Here is a 17,825-nt window from a genome sequence, read left to right on the forward strand (position 1 = left end):
CCAAAAAGTTGTATCCCTTCTCCATTGCCACAGAAGTCTTCTCTAGCTTGTGTCCCTGTTTATGCTGCCTTAATTTTAGATGTAGGATATCATACTCTGGAATTATGGCCAACGAACACATCTTTCCTGCCTATTCCTTTGCTCATCAGTAATCCTCTCTCTGAATTCCACAAAGTCAGTGTCCCTCCCTCAAATAACAGCAGCAAGGGTTGCTCATGCTGGCTGAACTGGAGCAACACAACTTCCAGCTTCTGCCTCCCCTCATACCCTCCCTTCAGTCTGCACAAATAGCGAAAAAAAGATATGGACTGACAGAAGGTCTTTTCCTCTCTGGGTGTTTTCAACAAGTAGTTGGTTGCCAGAAACCAGATCTGTGCTGCATCCTTACTAACTGAAGGATCTGGACCATAAGGAACCTTTCAAGGAACTTACTAATTCACCAGGAGTGCTGGTGAGCACAGCACAGCTCACTTACTCTACTCTTGCCTTCTGTCCTGATACTCACTTGATAAAGGGCTCAGGTGACTTAGAGTCTGTTCACCAAAACATGATAATTATTTGCTTTTCAAAATAAAGCCAACTTTAACTGTTATGTAAAGGTTCACATTAAAATAATATATCAACTGAGTTGAACACAGCTAAAAAACCAAGCTTAAAAAGCTGCTGCACTATGGAGAATGAGGGTTTCTTATCGAGTGGCTTTCTCTACAGTTTTTCCCTCTGAGAAGACACACCGCATCTTTTCACAAGAGCCACGTTCAACTGCAGGTCCTCATTTGAAAATGAGCTATATCTGGCTCTGAGACAGGTAAGACCTCCTGTCTCTGAATGTCTTCTTACTCTGACCTAATGCCTTCCATCACAAAAGACTCCACAAGAACCAGTTCAGCCACTATCTGAGAACAGACACCTATGCAAAGGAAAAGGGGCAATGGTTTAAAGCAGGGCACACTTTAGAGAGGAACAGAGAGGAGAGAAGAGAAAAATATTCTCTAAGCAACTGAAACCACAGGATACCGTGAATGGATAACATATAATGACCCAATCTGTGTCACTAGGACTAGTTCTTCACCTTTTATGGGGAAAAAAAAAAAAAGAAAAAAGGTCTTTAAATGGTCAGGATTTTGGCTTTGCTCCCCCTTTGACAGAACCATCTCCAACTGCTTAGGACCCCAGGCACCAAAAGAGGACTCCGATTCCCTACTGATTTGTAGGGAAAGGCACCACCCCTTAGATCACCACCCCCTGCCACCAGCCAAAGGTTATTTGCATTTCAACTGCCTCAGACTCCCCCATGCTGGGAGTGGAATGAGGCAAACACACAGAGAGTCTGAAGTTACCTGAACTGCTGTCGAGATGAGAAGAAATGAAGCTGTAAGTTTCACATATGGACCGTGCTTCATGGTGAGTCCAAGCCCCTTAAAAAAAGGGATTGCTCTGTCTGAACTTAAGGCATAAGGATCTAAGAGGAACAGAATACATAAAATAACAATATTTCCATAGATGAATGTGAAATAATGATTATTAAATCTAGGTATATTTAAATATATCTTACCATCTTTTTCCTTTACTCCAAGAAAAAGAACAACAATTCCAAGAAGATACACACCTCCTATGACCCCTGCTGCAATCATATAAACTTTTGCCTTGGAAAGAGAAAAAGACATTTGAAATTGTGACAGGAGAATGACAAGTCATTATGAAAATTTCAGTCTCTTTCTGGTGAGTAATCTGCAAATGAAGAAATGCCCATCTGTATACAGCCAACTGTCTGTCTGTTACGTCTCTGAAAATGTTCACTTCTGCAGTTCATTTCTAAACCGCACCTGCTTTAGGGTAAATCCAGGGCACGTAAGTATATGTTTTTTGCAAAAAAAAAAGAAGCAGTGAATATTGTGTTGGCAACCTAATTTTTAAAAAATTTTCTTATGTTGAAACTAGCTACAGACATACACACTCATCTATCAAAAACATGCATCATCCATACAGTGATTCTAATTTTTAGTAAATCCAGTTGCTCTAGCTGCACAGACTGCAATCTGGAACTTCATTCTGGGTGGGAAAGTCCTCAGTACTGATGTAAACATAATTACTACAGCTTCTGCAGTTATACATAATGATAATAATGAATTTTAGAAATCATACATACTTGCCAATGTTTGAGAATATGGTAGCTTGCATGCTGCTTTTTCCAGTTACTTAGTGAAATACTCAAGCAAATTCAGAAATCTTTGCTTCCTATTAGTCAGGGGAACAAATCCTCCAAGGATACCTCCCACATCATCAGATGACATTCATTGTTTCTAACTCTGATTGCACCGACTTTGGATTACAGCTTTGAAAATATTTTGCTTCAGTACTATGTAATAATTTATACTGTGTTATCAAAGATAAAATAAGTGCTGGTTATAGAACTTTATGACACAGTGAGTATTTGATAGGAAAACTGAATTCTAAATTACAAGTTATATGTTGAAAATGGAACTATTATAAATCTAGGAAGCAGCTGATAAATAAACATGCAATTACAAGAATTTACTTCCAAATATAAAGTCACTTAGTATAGATGCAACCATGTAAGAACAGAAAACCTTCAAGAAAACAGCTTTTGTTAAGTTATTTACATTTCAGAAAATAACATGGTGAAATAAAGGAATGCAGGACTATTCTTTATTTGGCATAAAGCTTTGCACTTTTTTAATATCAGAGCTATAAAATAAGTTACAGAGTACTTTCATACTGTTGGTTATGGCTTGTTCTGGCCACCCTTTTTTCATAGAATTATTTGGGTAGGAAGGGACTTTAAAGACCTCTATTTCCAACCACCTCTCATGGACAGGGACACCTTCCACTAAACCAGGTTGCTCCAAGCCCCATCCAACTCGGCCTTGAACACTCCAAAGGACAGAACAGCCACAACTTCTCTGGGCAACCTGCACCAGTGCTTCACCAGAAAAAAAATCCATATATCCATCTAAATCTACCCTCTTTCAGTTTAAAACCATTCCCCCTTGTCCTGTCACTACAGACCTTTGCAAAAAGTCTCTTTCCATCATTCTAAAAAGTCCCCTTTAGGTACCGAAAGGCCACAATAGGGCCTCCTCAGAGCCTTCTCTCCTCTAGGCTGAAGAAATCCAACTCTCTCAGCCTGTCTTTGCAGGAGAGGTGTTCCTAACCTCTAACCATGTTTGTGACCCTCCTCTGGGTCTGCTCTAACAGATCGATGTCTTTTATCCCTCCTACAGCTACTTTACAGTTTGGCATCTTCGGCAAAGCTCCTCAGAGTAATTCTGCTGTCACGCTGAGGAGGGATTGCAAAGACAACAGTCATGAAACCTTGTTTGCAACAAGGTCATTGTCTTGGCTCCAGCATTACTGATTTCAAGGGTGTCATGTCCATGCTTATCCAGCTGGATGATATAATACGGTGCTAGAGAAAGATCCCCACCCTTCTCCCTAAGAGATTTTAGTATGTTCCCATAGACTTACTTGATGAGACAGGATATCTGAGGGGTCTGGAATGCTGGTAGTGTCATGCCAGGAGTCAGTTGTGTTTACTGGGGGATTCACAGTGCAGTGATGAGAGACATGAGCACTGGCCACAATCTGCCCCTGAAGCGCTGCTCCAATCAAGGTCCCAAGCACTTCCATGGTCATTCCTAAAGAAGGAAGCACATATGTGCACTGAGGATGAGAGTCTTGCTTGTTTGTCTCACTGAAGATAAACCTCATCAAAACACTTTCTTTTACAGGGAACAAGCACAAAGAGCAATACCAAGAACAGCAGAATTAGAAGGTTATTAATAGAACAGTTTCAAGGAAAGAGTTTTGTCATCTATTTTCTGATCAGCTTTTAGAAGCCTCCATGAAGGAGCCTTTTGTATACAAGCTGCATGAGAGATGCTGAATGCTGAGATTAAGAGCCACAAGAAGATAACACAGAAACCTTTCATCTCAAGGACCAGAGTGGAAGTACAGTTTAAATGTTAAATGCCATTTTTTCCGAAGCAGGACCAGGAGCCATAACATCGGACTGTTCATCTCAAGCTTGACAGTAACTTGTGAAACACTTATCTGATCAGACCTCTAGGTCCTCCATCTGTAAAACAAAATTATATTTACCTCAGGTTTAAGGAAATAGTATAGCTGCAAAGCTCTTGGAAACAGCAGATACTTAGGTTCTTAAGTGCCTAAGGCCATAGTCAGGCAGAACTAGTTGCCTCAATCTCAGAGAATGATTCAGATTCACTAAGACTCATCAGAACAAGGGATCATCTAAAAAAACAACCCAGGCCTCCACTTGGGAAAGCGAAGATTTAACCATGGGCATCCCGTTCACTACATTGATCAACCAGGTGACTGGTTGTGGCAGCTCTGTCACGGGAGAGTGGTGAGTAATTTGGGTCGTAGACCATTCTCAGCCTGAGGGATTTCAATCCTACCATGCCTCTTTCCATGCAATATAGCCATGTCCAGCATCCCTGTGGCAGGGAGATAAACTGAATTCCTGTCCTAGCTCCAGAGACTAACCATAAACCCTATTTATACATTTTGCATAAAGATGCATAGAGTTGAACACATGAACACATTAGGAACAGGGACCAAGTCTCCTTGTTTATGAGGGAATGCTCTTCTCATTGATCTAAATTTCAGGCTTCTTTCTATTTTGTCTCTCTCAGTGGCTCCCAGGGTCCCATGTTCCTTTCTCAGAAGGGGAATTTTGAAGGGCTGCTTCCAGAGCAGGTTGTGTCCTTGTGATTATCATACCCTCTCTGGGAAATGACAGGCATTTCAAAAGCTCCTAGGCTCGGGTTTATTCAAGTTCCCTGCTCTATAATAGCCTTCTTAGGTGACCTCAGACACTCCTTTTTGTGTGTCCCCATAAAGGAATAAAAATACTTCACCATCTAACGGGAGGGCAACGCACAGAGACTGCGAGGAGTTCAGACAGTGCAGTAATGAAGGGTGTATGTAGCTATGGAAGATCCAGTAAGGAAAAGGAAAGAGAGGCTCTCTACGAGGCTTGGATCATTTAAACCATTGCTACTACTATCCCAAACAGAGAATACTTCTGAATGGAAAAATTGAGGTGCCACATAACATTAATTTAAACCAATGGGAAGTAAAAATAAAAACAAAAAATGTCTTCCCCAAACTTCACATCCAATCTTACTAGTAACATTACAATTCAGTCCATACACACTAAAATCCTGGCAGATGGTGAAAGTTTAACCTCAGCCTCAAGTTTAACCTCAGGGTTTGAACACAAACTAGTCTCAGTTGGGCTTTGCAGGATGTCCAAACTGTTGACTACTCAATGCAAAGGCAAAGCACTCAAATCACACCTTTCACTCACGACACCACCTACACATTTATAACCTTCATCTAGGGCTCTACATCTGCATTTCATCAAGCACTTGTATAGCATAAAACTCAGAAGCATTATTAGAGGCATCAGAAATGCAGCCATTATGAAATCTTACTTTCTAAGAAGCAGTAGGAGCTGAGAAACAGACAGACTTCAAAGTTCTTGTGTGCTCAGAATTTATGATGTATTAGCTTCCACATTAGCCGAGAAAGCTGATCTTTCAGAAAGCAGATTGTACCTTGAAGTAGGTTATATTTTGCCCAGATTGAAGTAAAATTTATGTTAAAGCAACTTTGGAATCCAGTATTTTTACCTTGCATTCATAATAACAGCAGAACAAAATTTATAATAAGCAGTTCTGCTTGTCTCCAGCAGAGGGTAATGGATCCTCTGATCCCTATCTTTTTTTTAAGAGCACACTTCATATTACACAGCTGTTTTTCTTTAACAGTTGAAGAAATGCCTGAACAACTGGCTGCATCCAAGACAGTCTATCAACAAAAAGAATTCTTTACGAAACCCAAAGAGAGGCAAAAGTATTTAAGTAAAACACTTAGCAAAAAAAAAAAAGGAGAAAAAATATTCTCACATAATCATAACCGTTACAAGAAATCTTGGCTCCAAACAAATATAATTTCAAAATATACAAAAATATCAACATCTGAAAAGTCAAAACTATGGTTCATTCCAACAGTTTAATTTGGCTTAGGAGAACAGCTGTACACTCAAAAGTGAAACTCTTTCTGAACAATAAAATGACACTATAAAATGTGTGACACCTCTCAGCCATGGAGTTCAACAGCTTTTATGAGTACAAATTTCACATGCCTATGAAGCCTTGCATGGGACTAGCAGATCAGAAAGCCCATTTATTTGGATCACAGCCTCTGAAGACATAAAACCAGACAATAGAAAACACTAGGTACATGGATTTAGTTAGAATTTAGGCCAGATGACTCAGAATACAGTCAGTGCCAAAGAATATAACACAACTGGAATCTCCTGCTGTTTAGTCCTGTCCTGTGACTGCTAGCCCAGACTTTCTCTTGAGATAGTTGATGATAATGCAAATTACAACTGTTCCATGTGGCTGGAAAAGGGATTGGGTTGCTCAGGGGATATTGTATCTAGAATTTTTTTAGCAGTTTGGCCATTTCATTGTGCCTCTGTGGGTTTCAACATACTCAATCAAGTATGTTGAGGGTTAGAAGGCCTAATGGAAAAAGGCTCTTGCCAGGAAGAGAAAACAGATGCAACAAAAAAATTACAAGTTATTCTAAAGCAACACTGAAAAGCAAGTTAAGACATAGAAAAGTCTTCCATGTGATATTTGACTCCTTTCTCTTTACCTTGCTCAATGCAGTTACATAGTAAAGAAGGCATGAGAACAGAGCTCAAGAGAGTAGGAGGGCAAGAAACTGATCTTACATTAAATTTATGATCTATACAGGAAATCCTGAAAACGTTTTCATTGCACTTTTTTGGTCTGATCAATTTGTTTCAAAGGAAAACTTCGTCTGGTTTTGATTGTTGAAAAGCCAGAAATATGGTCTGGAAGCCCTTATTCTTTTAACTAACCTGTCAGTGTTAGTTCTGTCACAGCAAGATCTGTCCTTACATTACCTGATATACTTAGAATTAATTAAATACACAGATGAAATGAAAAGAGATATTTCAGTTTGTGTGAACATGCACAGAGAATTATCTCCTCTCTGGTTAGGTTAACAGTCTTGGTTCTATGTGTTTTCAATTTTTTTTCAGAGAAAGCAAGTTTGGAATTCGAATTTATAACATGAAACACATAAACTTAGGAAAACATTAACTGAAAAAAAAGAACAGAACAAAGCAACAAACCTGAACAAAACAAAATCAAAACAACAAACACCTTAAAACTACTTTCATACTTTCTTTAATTGAATGGGTTTGGGATTTTCCCCTACAAATCACCTTTAAATGAAATCATTCTTCCTTACCCTGATTTGGGTAAGAGTGATTTTTATTGTTTCATCTGGCTAGCAATAAACCAAAAAGAGTTTATAGCTAGCCAGACAATTTGAGACAATGAAACATTAACATCTCCTATTTATCTAGAAAAACAGAATTCCTTACAGGATAAAATCATTTTTGTCAAATATTAAAAAATTCTTATAAAAGTCCAGTTTAGGGACACAAATCATTAGGAACTTCCTACAGATAAAGAATGATTTTCAAAAAAAGCCCTAATCCCCGTGAGAAAGCCCAGATCACACTCACGATATGCTGTTGCAGAATCTCTGTCCTTCTGGTCTGTGCTGAGAAACATGGTGAGGGCAGAATATGGTACTTGGAATAACTATGCAAAGAAAGAACATCACTTAGGAAATGTCAGGGAAAAAATGCTGTATTCCTTTGATATCCAGGAAAATGGTTAAATGTGACCTTGGAATTCATCTAGAACATTCACTTAGAACATTTGGAACCCTCAACCAATCTTTTAGCACAAAAACCCGTCTTTTCTTTCTGGTTTGTAAAGCATATAAAAGGAAAACATTATCTTTCATAATACAAATAATAAATAATAAAATACCAAGAGGTTTTTCCTTAATCTTGTGGTCCTTCAGTTTCCTTGGGAAAATATCCTTCACAGACAGGCTATAGAACATCTATTTTTTTTGCACTAGGAGACTATCATGTTCCTAGCTTGAGCTAACCAACAGGAAGTAAAGCCATGAAGAAGAAATATGTAATTTTCTGCTTTATTTAAGCCAGAAGACTATATAAATCACCAAAATATTTCAACTACTTGTCTAACCATGTAATTCCAGGAGATACTTGTGAAAACTACTTGGTCTTTAGCACCATTTTGCCACATACTCCTTAATATAAGGATAAAAACACTCAATTGCTATGTCTGTGCACTGACGAAAAGGTAGATAGAGTGTTGCCTTATTTTTTTATAGCATTGTATCCAGTATTCTGTAAAATCTTGGTGGAAAAAACGCACTAGCAATATTTATTGTGATGCTGGGTAAATAAGTCCCACTTTTACTGCAGGAGAGGCCTTACCTACAGTAGTACTTCACTGAAAAAAATTACTGAACATCAAAGGCTTGACCTTTTCATCGGTCATGATGTAGGTGGGATCCTGTCCTCATAACACTGAACTAAAATAAAAATCACTTCTACAATCCTGGAATGACATACAGGCCTAACTCTCAGACTATTGTGAAGTGGAAGTGGGACATGAACCTGCTTGAACAATCAAGTTCTCTGTGATGTTCCCACCACCACAGAGATCTGTAGCCAAACTAGGTCTTGCAATCTGCATCTTACTCTGTTTGTACAAAATGCATTTCTGTTCACCTCCATCAAACATGGCAAACGTGTACATTTTCAAAGCTCTGCCACAGAAAACATGTTTCTCTTTCAAAAGAGATAGGAAATTATTTAAAACCATAATGAATGTCTTCTGGACCATCCTTCTATAGAGGAAACAAAGGAGCAAGGGAAATATTCAGGCTTAACACAGGAATACAGAATTCCCAGGACCAACAGATTTGTCTCACTTCCTGTCCTAATCTGCTGTGTGATGCTGCTTTGCATGAAAGGTACCTTGTTCATCTTGGTATTGGCTACAAGGCAAAACAGGGTGATAGGATGCAACCCCTACATGCACAGTATGGAATGTGTCAGAGAAGTTCTTTGTGATCTACTGAAATGAGGACTTCTGCATAAATATTGCAAGTTTTGGGGTGTATTAAAAAAACCATGTGCCCAAACTCTTCCAACCAGGCATAAAAATCATGATGCCTACTATCAGTACAATCAGGTACCCTGACTTTTCATTGCCTCCTAGCTTCAGTCCAAAAACCCAGAACTTGAGCCACGAACCTGCTTAGTCTCCTATTCTGCTCCTGAAAATAGAAGCTATGAGTACTTAGATGTCTAACTGGAATCCAAATGCCTCTGTGGATCTATAAAATTTATATATAGTTGAGTATCTAGGGCACTGCCAATGGAAGTGACTGGAGGTAATTTGTCTGAATTAGCAGGTCATTTGCCAGTGAAAGCACTGGCAGAAACCATCTACTTGCAGAGTTTGATAAATGAACATTTGCCTATCCCTTAAACACACTAGAAGTTGAAGCAAAATGTGAAGTCAAGTTAACTAAATATGAATTAATATAGACAGACAACAAGCAAGTTACTGCTGAGAGCATCAGGACCTGTAATCTACTTACTGTGGTCAAAGCTTGGAAAAGGCAGTTGAAAGTCACGTACCATGCAGCTCTTCCTGACACAAAAGGAGGCAGGTACCACATGAAAAAATAGGACACTACTGTGAAGGGTGTACATGCCAACATCCTACAATGAAGATTAACACATATCAATAATCTTAACATAATGATAGCAAAGCACATTAAATTTTCCTGCTAATAATCAATATAAGTTATTTTATGTGCAATTTTTCTAACTATGATAATGCCATGCTTTTAAGTATTAAAAGTTAGTGTGCATTAAATACACAGATTAATATAAAAAGTGTACAAGTACTTCCATAATAAAATAATAATAATAATAATATGATAAAAAAACCCAGCAAATCTGAAAGAAAAGAGCTAAACTTAAATTAAATCCCACTCAGAACAGACACAGTTTCCTTGCACATGCACTGTAACACAACACCTATACTGCCATTCCTTGGTACATGTCTCAGATCACACATTTATTAGAAAGAACCACTGAAGACTGAGTTCTGTCATCATGTCTTTGCATGCTCCAGCAATTTTTATATGATCCTACTTATTACTAAGATTCCCTCTCCCAATTTTAGTACTTTCAGTTTTCCTCTCAACTGAGCCTCTTCACTGCTACTTCAACGAAGTGCAAATATGTTGATACACTTAAAAATACTGAAAACAACATAAAATGGACAGCCCACTGTGAAAGTTCCTACTTCTGTATCTACTTGGATATATGACAATTTGCTCCATTTAACTAGACAGCAAAACTCCTAAACACTTCAAACACAACAGGATCGCCTTCTGTTGAGGAAGGTGGCTTTAAAAAAAAGAACCACAAAAAATTACATTAGTCTAAAACTTATTTCAGACAAATAACACTTGTCGAACTCCATGACACAGAAGAAGTGGTCAGATGCTATTATTTCCTAAAAGTCAGAGCTGCAATCAGGGCTCTCCTGTATTCTTGTAAATCAGGCATTAAACAACATATTTGGATGACCAAGATCCTAACAAAAAATTTCCAAACATGTAAAAGAGAAAACAGATTAATCCCTTCACAACAGCACTACTGACATTAGGGGTCAGCTGATTATTTTGCAACCGTGAACTGAAAACCTGGAATACAAAAGAGTAATGTGGGTAAATAGTTTAGTAAAACAATGGCTTTCCCACACTGCTCTTTGGGATGGAGCTGAGCATTTACCAGGAAAGTGCCAGGTTCTGGTATTCTCTGTCCCTCCAGTCCTCAGGCCACAGGTCACCCACAGCAGGTCAGCAATGAAAACATAAACAAGGGTAAAATCCTAACACACCTCAGGGAAAGCACCTTCCTCTCTCTCTGAGTGAGCTCTTCCAGAGGGTGTCCAGGCAGAGTCACCACACAAAATATTTTCATAGTCCCTTTTTCATGCAACTCTTCAGCAACAACCCTGTTAGTATTATTCCCCCCTTTCTTTCTCTCTCCACATTTTCCTTTCCTCTTTGATGTCAACGAGTTTTCAGAGCCTTGCTGAAGTTGCTGAATATCTGATTGTCTACTGTTATCTCTGCCAAAATGTTTGACCAGTATTTTAAGTCAATGTCCGCTTCTGCCTTTTAAACACATTAAATAAGAGATCAATAGCAATTGATAACTTCATACTATATTGAGTACAGTATTAAGAGATAGTTAAATGTTCTCCTTCTTTACTGATGTTCTTGCTTTGTTGGCAAGCTTTTCTGACTGAAACAATTCCACTGCTTCACTTTAGAGTATTAAAAAGTCAGAATAATTTCAAAATACTACAGTATTTTTAAGTTAGTGGAAGTCCCATTTTTTTGCTTTGTATAAAAATGGTCTGACTTCCAAAGTGTAGGACCAAAATTCTCATGAAAATATTACCATTACCAAAAAAACAGACAAAATCCTCCTGCAAAGAAAGCAGCTGTTTGATGAAAGGCAGGGTTAGATAAGCACTTTTCGTGTAATAAGTGCAAGATGTGCTGTAGGTGGTTTATAGTGTGAAGGGCTGATAAGTTCATGCTTGTGCTAGAATGGGAGTCATTCTAACATCGATTTAACACTAACAATAAACACATGTATTTGCTGTATTTCCAGAGAACTTGAAAAAAAAGCTATCAGAATACGTCTAATAGCATTTGTATAAAAATTTTATTATTTTATTTTTTTAATAACTTTGTTACTTGGTTAATTCAGGGATTATTAAAAACCACACCATTTACCTGGCCAGAAACCAAATCCTGAGCAGCACGCCCCTCTTTTCTCATGGGGGTCCTGCCAGAAAGCTCAACGTTGACCTGAAGGCCGTGTTCCTACTGGGGCCAAGAGCAGCTGATCTCAGTCTTTTTCCAACATGTACTTGCCTTCTATATTTTGTCAGATATAAGGTACCCATGGACAAGTGTCTATAGCTCTAAAACCACATGACAGTGAGAGAATCATCAGCTAAAAAACTGGGCTTATTTTCCCTGAAATTATAACTTTCTTGCTCAGGATTTTTGTTGTGAATCAAGTTTGGGGGTTATACTAATTCAAAGTTCATTGATTCAAAATATCTTACAATATATCCTTATAATGCATGAGAGAAAGACTGATGAAAGACTCCAAATTTCACAAACTACTCAGTCTCTCTTTGACTTCCAAAGTACTAAAAAATTAACAAATACATGCTCTGTGGCACAGATCAGCCTGAGTTCCTCTAGCATGGACAAATCTTTCCCGATTTTCTTGCTTCACACCTGTCAATCTCCTTCCTATACATGTAAAATTCATTCTTCTAACCTCTCTTCAGGGCATATGAACAGCACATGTAGGAGTGCACTAACTAGAGTGCACACAAGGGTAAGATGTTATAGTGAAACATCACACTCTCCCTTTAGAATTGCTCATTCATTATAAAAGTCATGGTGATTTTTTAATTAACTATTTTGATTACTGGATGCAAGAGAAAGTAGGAGCAGAATGAGTGCTGTAAGGAAGAACCTAACAGAGCATCAGGGCAGTGCTATGGTGTCACATTTGTCCCACAGTCATGCACACACATCCTTTCCTGAACTGAAAGACTTAGGGAGTTAAAGCTAAAGGAGCTCCTGGAAGGCTGATGTGAGATGTGAAGGCATTCTAGGACACAAGTAAAGTTCCAACTTTGTGGAAGAGTGAGGCTAAACTAAAGGAATTTAGACAAAGATGAAAATTCAACCACAGATTCAAGAAAGTTTTAGATCTGAGGTTCCTGTTTTGTTACCAACACGATATTCTGGCTTTATTTGTTCGTGTCTCCAGCGGTAAATGCCTCTTCCATATTTTCATGGGTGAAAAGGTTAAAGGCAAATAGATGACATGACAATTTTTTTTTTAATTTTATATATGTAAAACGAATACAATCACTAAGACTAGTTCAAGGAGGTGGTTGTATGATCACAACATTCAATAATAATATATATATGTAAATATATGTACACACTTATGCTTACCAAGGCATGAGCCGGCCAATTCTTGTCCATCTACTTTTGCTAATAAAAAAGCCAGCAACAGGATCAGTAAATGCACCTGAGGCTTTGCCAACAAACAGCACCAGAGAAGCATGAAATGGAGTAATCTGAAAGCACAGACGGAATACAGTAAACAAGAGGCATTGTTTCACAATACAATGAGACAGCATAAAGCAACTTTCCAGAAAAAAAACACCTCAGTGTTTTAAAGAATAATGATAGTTCATGTACAAAACATGTCTGCTGCTGTCATAGAAATTCCTATTGGTTACCCATAGCAAACAAATGAGACACTGAGACAGGCATCATGAATGAATGAATTAGAGGGGGAAAATGCAAGGAAGGGAAAATCCTGAATGTGTTTAGAGTGAGGAAAATGAATCAGATAGTCAAATAGCAAAGTCCTTGTTCTAGTCATACAATCTGACAGAGTCCCTCTGTAATTACCCTCTTACTTTGCTCCATCTACTCATGTCTTTATCTTGATCTGATCTAAAAAATGGTAGAGGGAGCTGTTTACATGTACTCGTGTTTTTTCATCTCCTGAGATTAGCAACAAGGCTGCCAACTGGTGGCATGTGGCTGAGGAAGAGGTTGTAGCACAGCAGACTTTATCCACTCGGCACTGAACTGTGACAACTGAACTGCATAAGGCACATCTGTTCAAATCAAAGTTGCCAGCACATGTCCATCAAATCTCACCTGAAAAATGTTTGTGGATTACATAAAAATAAAACGCCCAAGCGGAAAAATCCTTTAACAAGAAGTTAACCCAGGAGGACTATATTTTAGTGCCCATATAGAAGTACAGTTTATCCCAGACAATGTAGTTATTTTTTCACATATCTGTACAGAGCTTAGGAATTCCCATCACACAATGGTCAAAAAAGTGAGTTCTCCTCCGAGTGCTAAGTTCATGCCATTGTAACTACAGTCCTGAAAAAAGTCACTAAAAGCTATATAAATATGAATGTTCCTCAGAGCAACTATTGAGAGAGACTGCTGAAACAGCCTCTGTGGCTTAAACAGCAACAGCAGACAAAACCCCTTCATCTCTGTGCTTCTTCATGCCATTAGTGCTCCAGTACAGTGGGGAAGCCTGGAAAATGCAGCTGAGCAAGCTGACCCAGCTTGAGCAGGTATCCCTCTATTTTCTGCCCACTATATTGTCTCCTAGGCAGCATCACCTGGCTTCCAGCTGGAGCAGTCCCCTACCCACTGAACTTGATGTCAGCCTTCCCTCAGAGGCGAAAGAAGGAAGCAGGGACCTCTGAATGTCCTGGATGACCTTTGTAAAAGGCAGGTGCTATCCACTTCTGTAATCACACCTCAAATTAGCCCAAATTAGGTGAAATTGCAGTGGCAGCCAATCTTCCTGCTGCAAGGCACATACCCCACCTGAGAAAGCTTATGAACAGGGAAGTACTGGGAAAGTAGTGACAGTGGCTCTGCAAGCATTCAGTTGCTGAATGGCAGGACAAGACTGGGATGGGCTGTGTCCCACTGCAGTTTGCTGATGTTCACCTCACCCACCTTTGCTGAATTGTGCCCTCCCACAGCCAGGGTGACAAGTAACCCACCGACCCTTAGACAGCCTTGCTGCAGGGGCTGCACCAGAACTGCTCAAAAGTCCCTGCTGGTTCTCAAGAGAATTCTGAGTCACTGAGCTTCTCAAGGTCAGCCGAAACACGAACAAAATAGCAGTCAGAAGGACAGAGGGTCTGAAATACTGCAGTTACGAGAGAACACAAACCTACAAATTAGATGGGTTTCACGTTGGTATTGTGTTCAGATAACTTGAATACACAAAAAGGAAGTGGATATTACATAAACAGAGGTGGAAGAAAGCTTTGAGCAAAAAACAAAACCTCTCTTATGAGTGGAGTGTGTGTATTCACCTTGTCTTCATCATTGGTACGGGCTTATACATCCCTTGGCTGCATTTTCTTAGCCCCTAAATCTAGACAATGTCTGTCAGCACCAATGCCAGAAACTTCTCAGTGTTTTAAAGGAGCTAAAACAGTTCCGCCCTTTAAGTGGGCAAGAATTAAACCCACGTAGTGACTGCAAAATTACATGCTCTCTCCTGAAAATGGGTGGAAAAAAACCACAGGATTTCAGAGCTGTTTATCAGACCTTGAAATAAATCCTATCCCTACAGGATTACTTCAGAGAACAAACTAAACCATCAGGGAACAAATAATTGAGCCCCTTAATGAAGGAGTAAGTGTATTATTACAAACTTTAAGCAAAATCATTTGGTTTCAGCAGAAGCTTTTTAATAATATAATTATTATTATGTCATTTATTTAGGTACTGTCCAAAGATGCAAGGATGAGACCCCAGCTTTCTGGACGCTGTACACAAACACTTAAAGAAATAGTCCCTTGCTTCGAGAATCTTCAATTTCTGTGATAATCAGAGAGTGGGGAAATTGCCATATTTATTAGCACCCTGGGAAAACAGTGTGTCTTTCTCATTCTGTTCATGCTTCCTCATCTCCAAAGGCTTGTATTGCCATCTTTGATGCAAGGGGGAAACAAGTGTAGTTAGAGTGCACCCACCTCCCTCCTGCATCTCCAAGCTCCCTGTTCCACCTCCAGCCCCTCAGATTTCGCACCATCCACTTGACATCTTTGACACTGCTGTCCAAAACTGGTCCCTTTTCTAGGTTTTGTGACTTTGATCTCAACAGGACACCCAAGATGATCTCAGTTTTACATGCACATCTTATTGTGTTGCAAATTTTATCAAGTAAGTCAGACCTCAGCTTCTAATACCAGACTTTTATAGGAAAACCATAAACCCAAACTTTTGGACATGTCCAGTCATAATATCCCACATTTTCTACATCTGGAACAGCAAATGGGCAATGACATCTGATGCAGAACTTCCTGCTCTTTCCAGCAAACAGAAACAGTCATCAGTGGTGCATGCCACTCATGTAGTTTCAGCTACAGCTCTTCCCACCGTCCCTACAATTTGGCCTCAACCCCCTAAAATCCTTTTTTCTGTCCTAATACTTTATCTATCCCACCTAGTTACCATGCAGGCATACAAGACAATCCAAACCAGTAAAAATTGCTTATGGATTGATTTTCTTTGTTTCTCTGCTGTCCTGAAATCTAGAAAGCTGGAGCAGCTGAAAGTCAGATGAATGGGATGATTCCTACTTTGTTTCACCAGGTCTGCTTCTGCACCAGAAAGCCTGCAAACAGACTGCAAACAAAGAAGCTTCAGGAAGGATAACTCAGCTTTCTTTGTAACAAAATTACCTTAGACAAACCAAATAATATTTGTGTGAAATTATGCTGAGTACTGGATGCAGCTGCAGTGATTTTTAACTGAATCAAATGAACAGAACTTCACAACCACAACATGGTGCTGTTAATGTTTCAGATGTCTCACATTTTACATTATCTGGCTATTCACACTGAGAACTGCTTTTTCTTGCGTCCACAAGTGTGAGAACACTACAGCACCTAAAATTCTAATAATGATCCCAACCTAAAAGCAAACAACGGCCACTTCAAGACAGAAAGGAAACTAGTGAAAAATAAGTATTCTTGGAGAAGTTTATGCAGTTTCCAGGATGCTGAACAGCAAGAGGCAAGAATAACAAGACATTTTGAAATATTTATTAGCTAATTCCCCTTTTTTCATTTCAGGGACATGGTTGACAACATCAGAGTTAAGTCTACAGTGTGTAAATGTTTCCTGTGCTACTTACATGGGCTATATCCAGCAGGTAGATCTGCAGGAAGAAAGCAGCAGCACTCCCTGCCACTTGATTTGGGGCACCTCCTATTGCATAGCACAATTTGCTGCAAATTGAGAGCCTGTGTTCCTGTGCAAGAAGCAGAACAAATGATGAGAAAAACAAGGTACACAAGTTAAAAGCTACAGAAGTGATAAGGTTAAAGTCTATAGTTAACACCACTTTAATGTATTTGCTTCACAGCTATTCCACTAGCAAATCCATATGCCCTCAACCCCTGTCATCAACAGACATTTGGGTGCTCATTACCTTGATTTTTAATGGTTTTGTTCTTTAATTTAGCCCATAAAAACAGATTACAGTGCTCCTAAAAGTGACTTGTGATGACCCTCAGGCTTACCTACCTTATTCTCACAGAAGAAGGAACAAGTCTACAAACAAGCAAGAAGCAGCTGAGAAGTGCACATACTGTCACACTATTTTCTGAGCCTAGTTTTTATTTTGAATGTTTAATTAACTTTTTAAGGTTGAAAACTGTTTTACTTTTTAAAATAATAATTTCTTATATTAACCTTTCAGGCCATAATAATCAATATACACTCTTGTACCACAGTCAAGTTCAACAGTCAAATCCAGATGAAATATAACCCAAATATTTGTGCCCCATTCCTTCCTTTGTCACAAAATGCTGGTGTGATGCTGGCAAAATCACTTGACTTTTCATATCTTTCTTTTGACTTGACTTCTCTACATTTGTGAGAGTCAGCATGATATGGAAAGTGGTTTTGGGGACCGAGTCCTCTTTAGAAAGTCACCCTAAATGAATTTTAAAAATTTAGCGAAACTGTGCTCTCTCCTTTGCGTTTGACGTTTGAAAAGTACTGCAAACATCCAAGAATATCCTCTAATACAATTGCCAAATAAGATAAATGCTAAAAATAAGGTTTCATAACAGTAATTAAAAGAGAAAACAACGCACAGATTCTAATAGAAGTTCTAATTAAGAACATTAGAAAAAAAATCT

The 17,825-nt window shown here is 38.8% G+C and overlaps 1 protein-coding gene across 1 annotated transcript in view; it reads right to left on the minus strand.

Moving 5' to 3' along the window:
• The window catches only part of MFSD2B (major facilitator superfamily domain containing 2B), a 33,226-nt gene that overhangs the window by 14,439 nt on the left and 962 nt on the right, over positions 1-17,825 (minus strand). The window contains exons 2-8 of the mRNA XM_027690100.1: positions 16,814-17,036; positions 13,066-13,190; positions 9,589-9,712; positions 7,622-7,700; positions 3,490-3,659; positions 1,556-1,646; positions 1,341-1,462 (exon numbers count right to left, since the gene is read on the minus strand). Coding sequence (XP_027545901.1) covers positions 1,341-1,462; positions 1,556-1,646; positions 3,490-3,659; positions 7,622-7,700; positions 9,589-9,712; positions 13,066-13,190; positions 16,814-17,036 — 934 coding nt within the window. The remainder of the gene's footprint in view (positions 1-1,340; positions 1,463-1,555; positions 1,647-3,489; positions 3,660-7,621; positions 7,701-9,588; positions 9,713-13,065; positions 13,191-16,813; positions 17,037-17,825) is intronic.

Source organism: Neopelma chrysocephalum, unplaced genomic scaffold (genome assembly GCF_003984885.1).
Source record: "Neopelma chrysocephalum unplaced genomic scaffold, ASM398488v2 Primary Assembly neopelma1_80, whole genome shotgun sequence".
Taxonomy (NCBI): domain Eukaryota; kingdom Metazoa; phylum Chordata; class Aves; order Passeriformes; family Pipridae; genus Neopelma; species Neopelma chrysocephalum.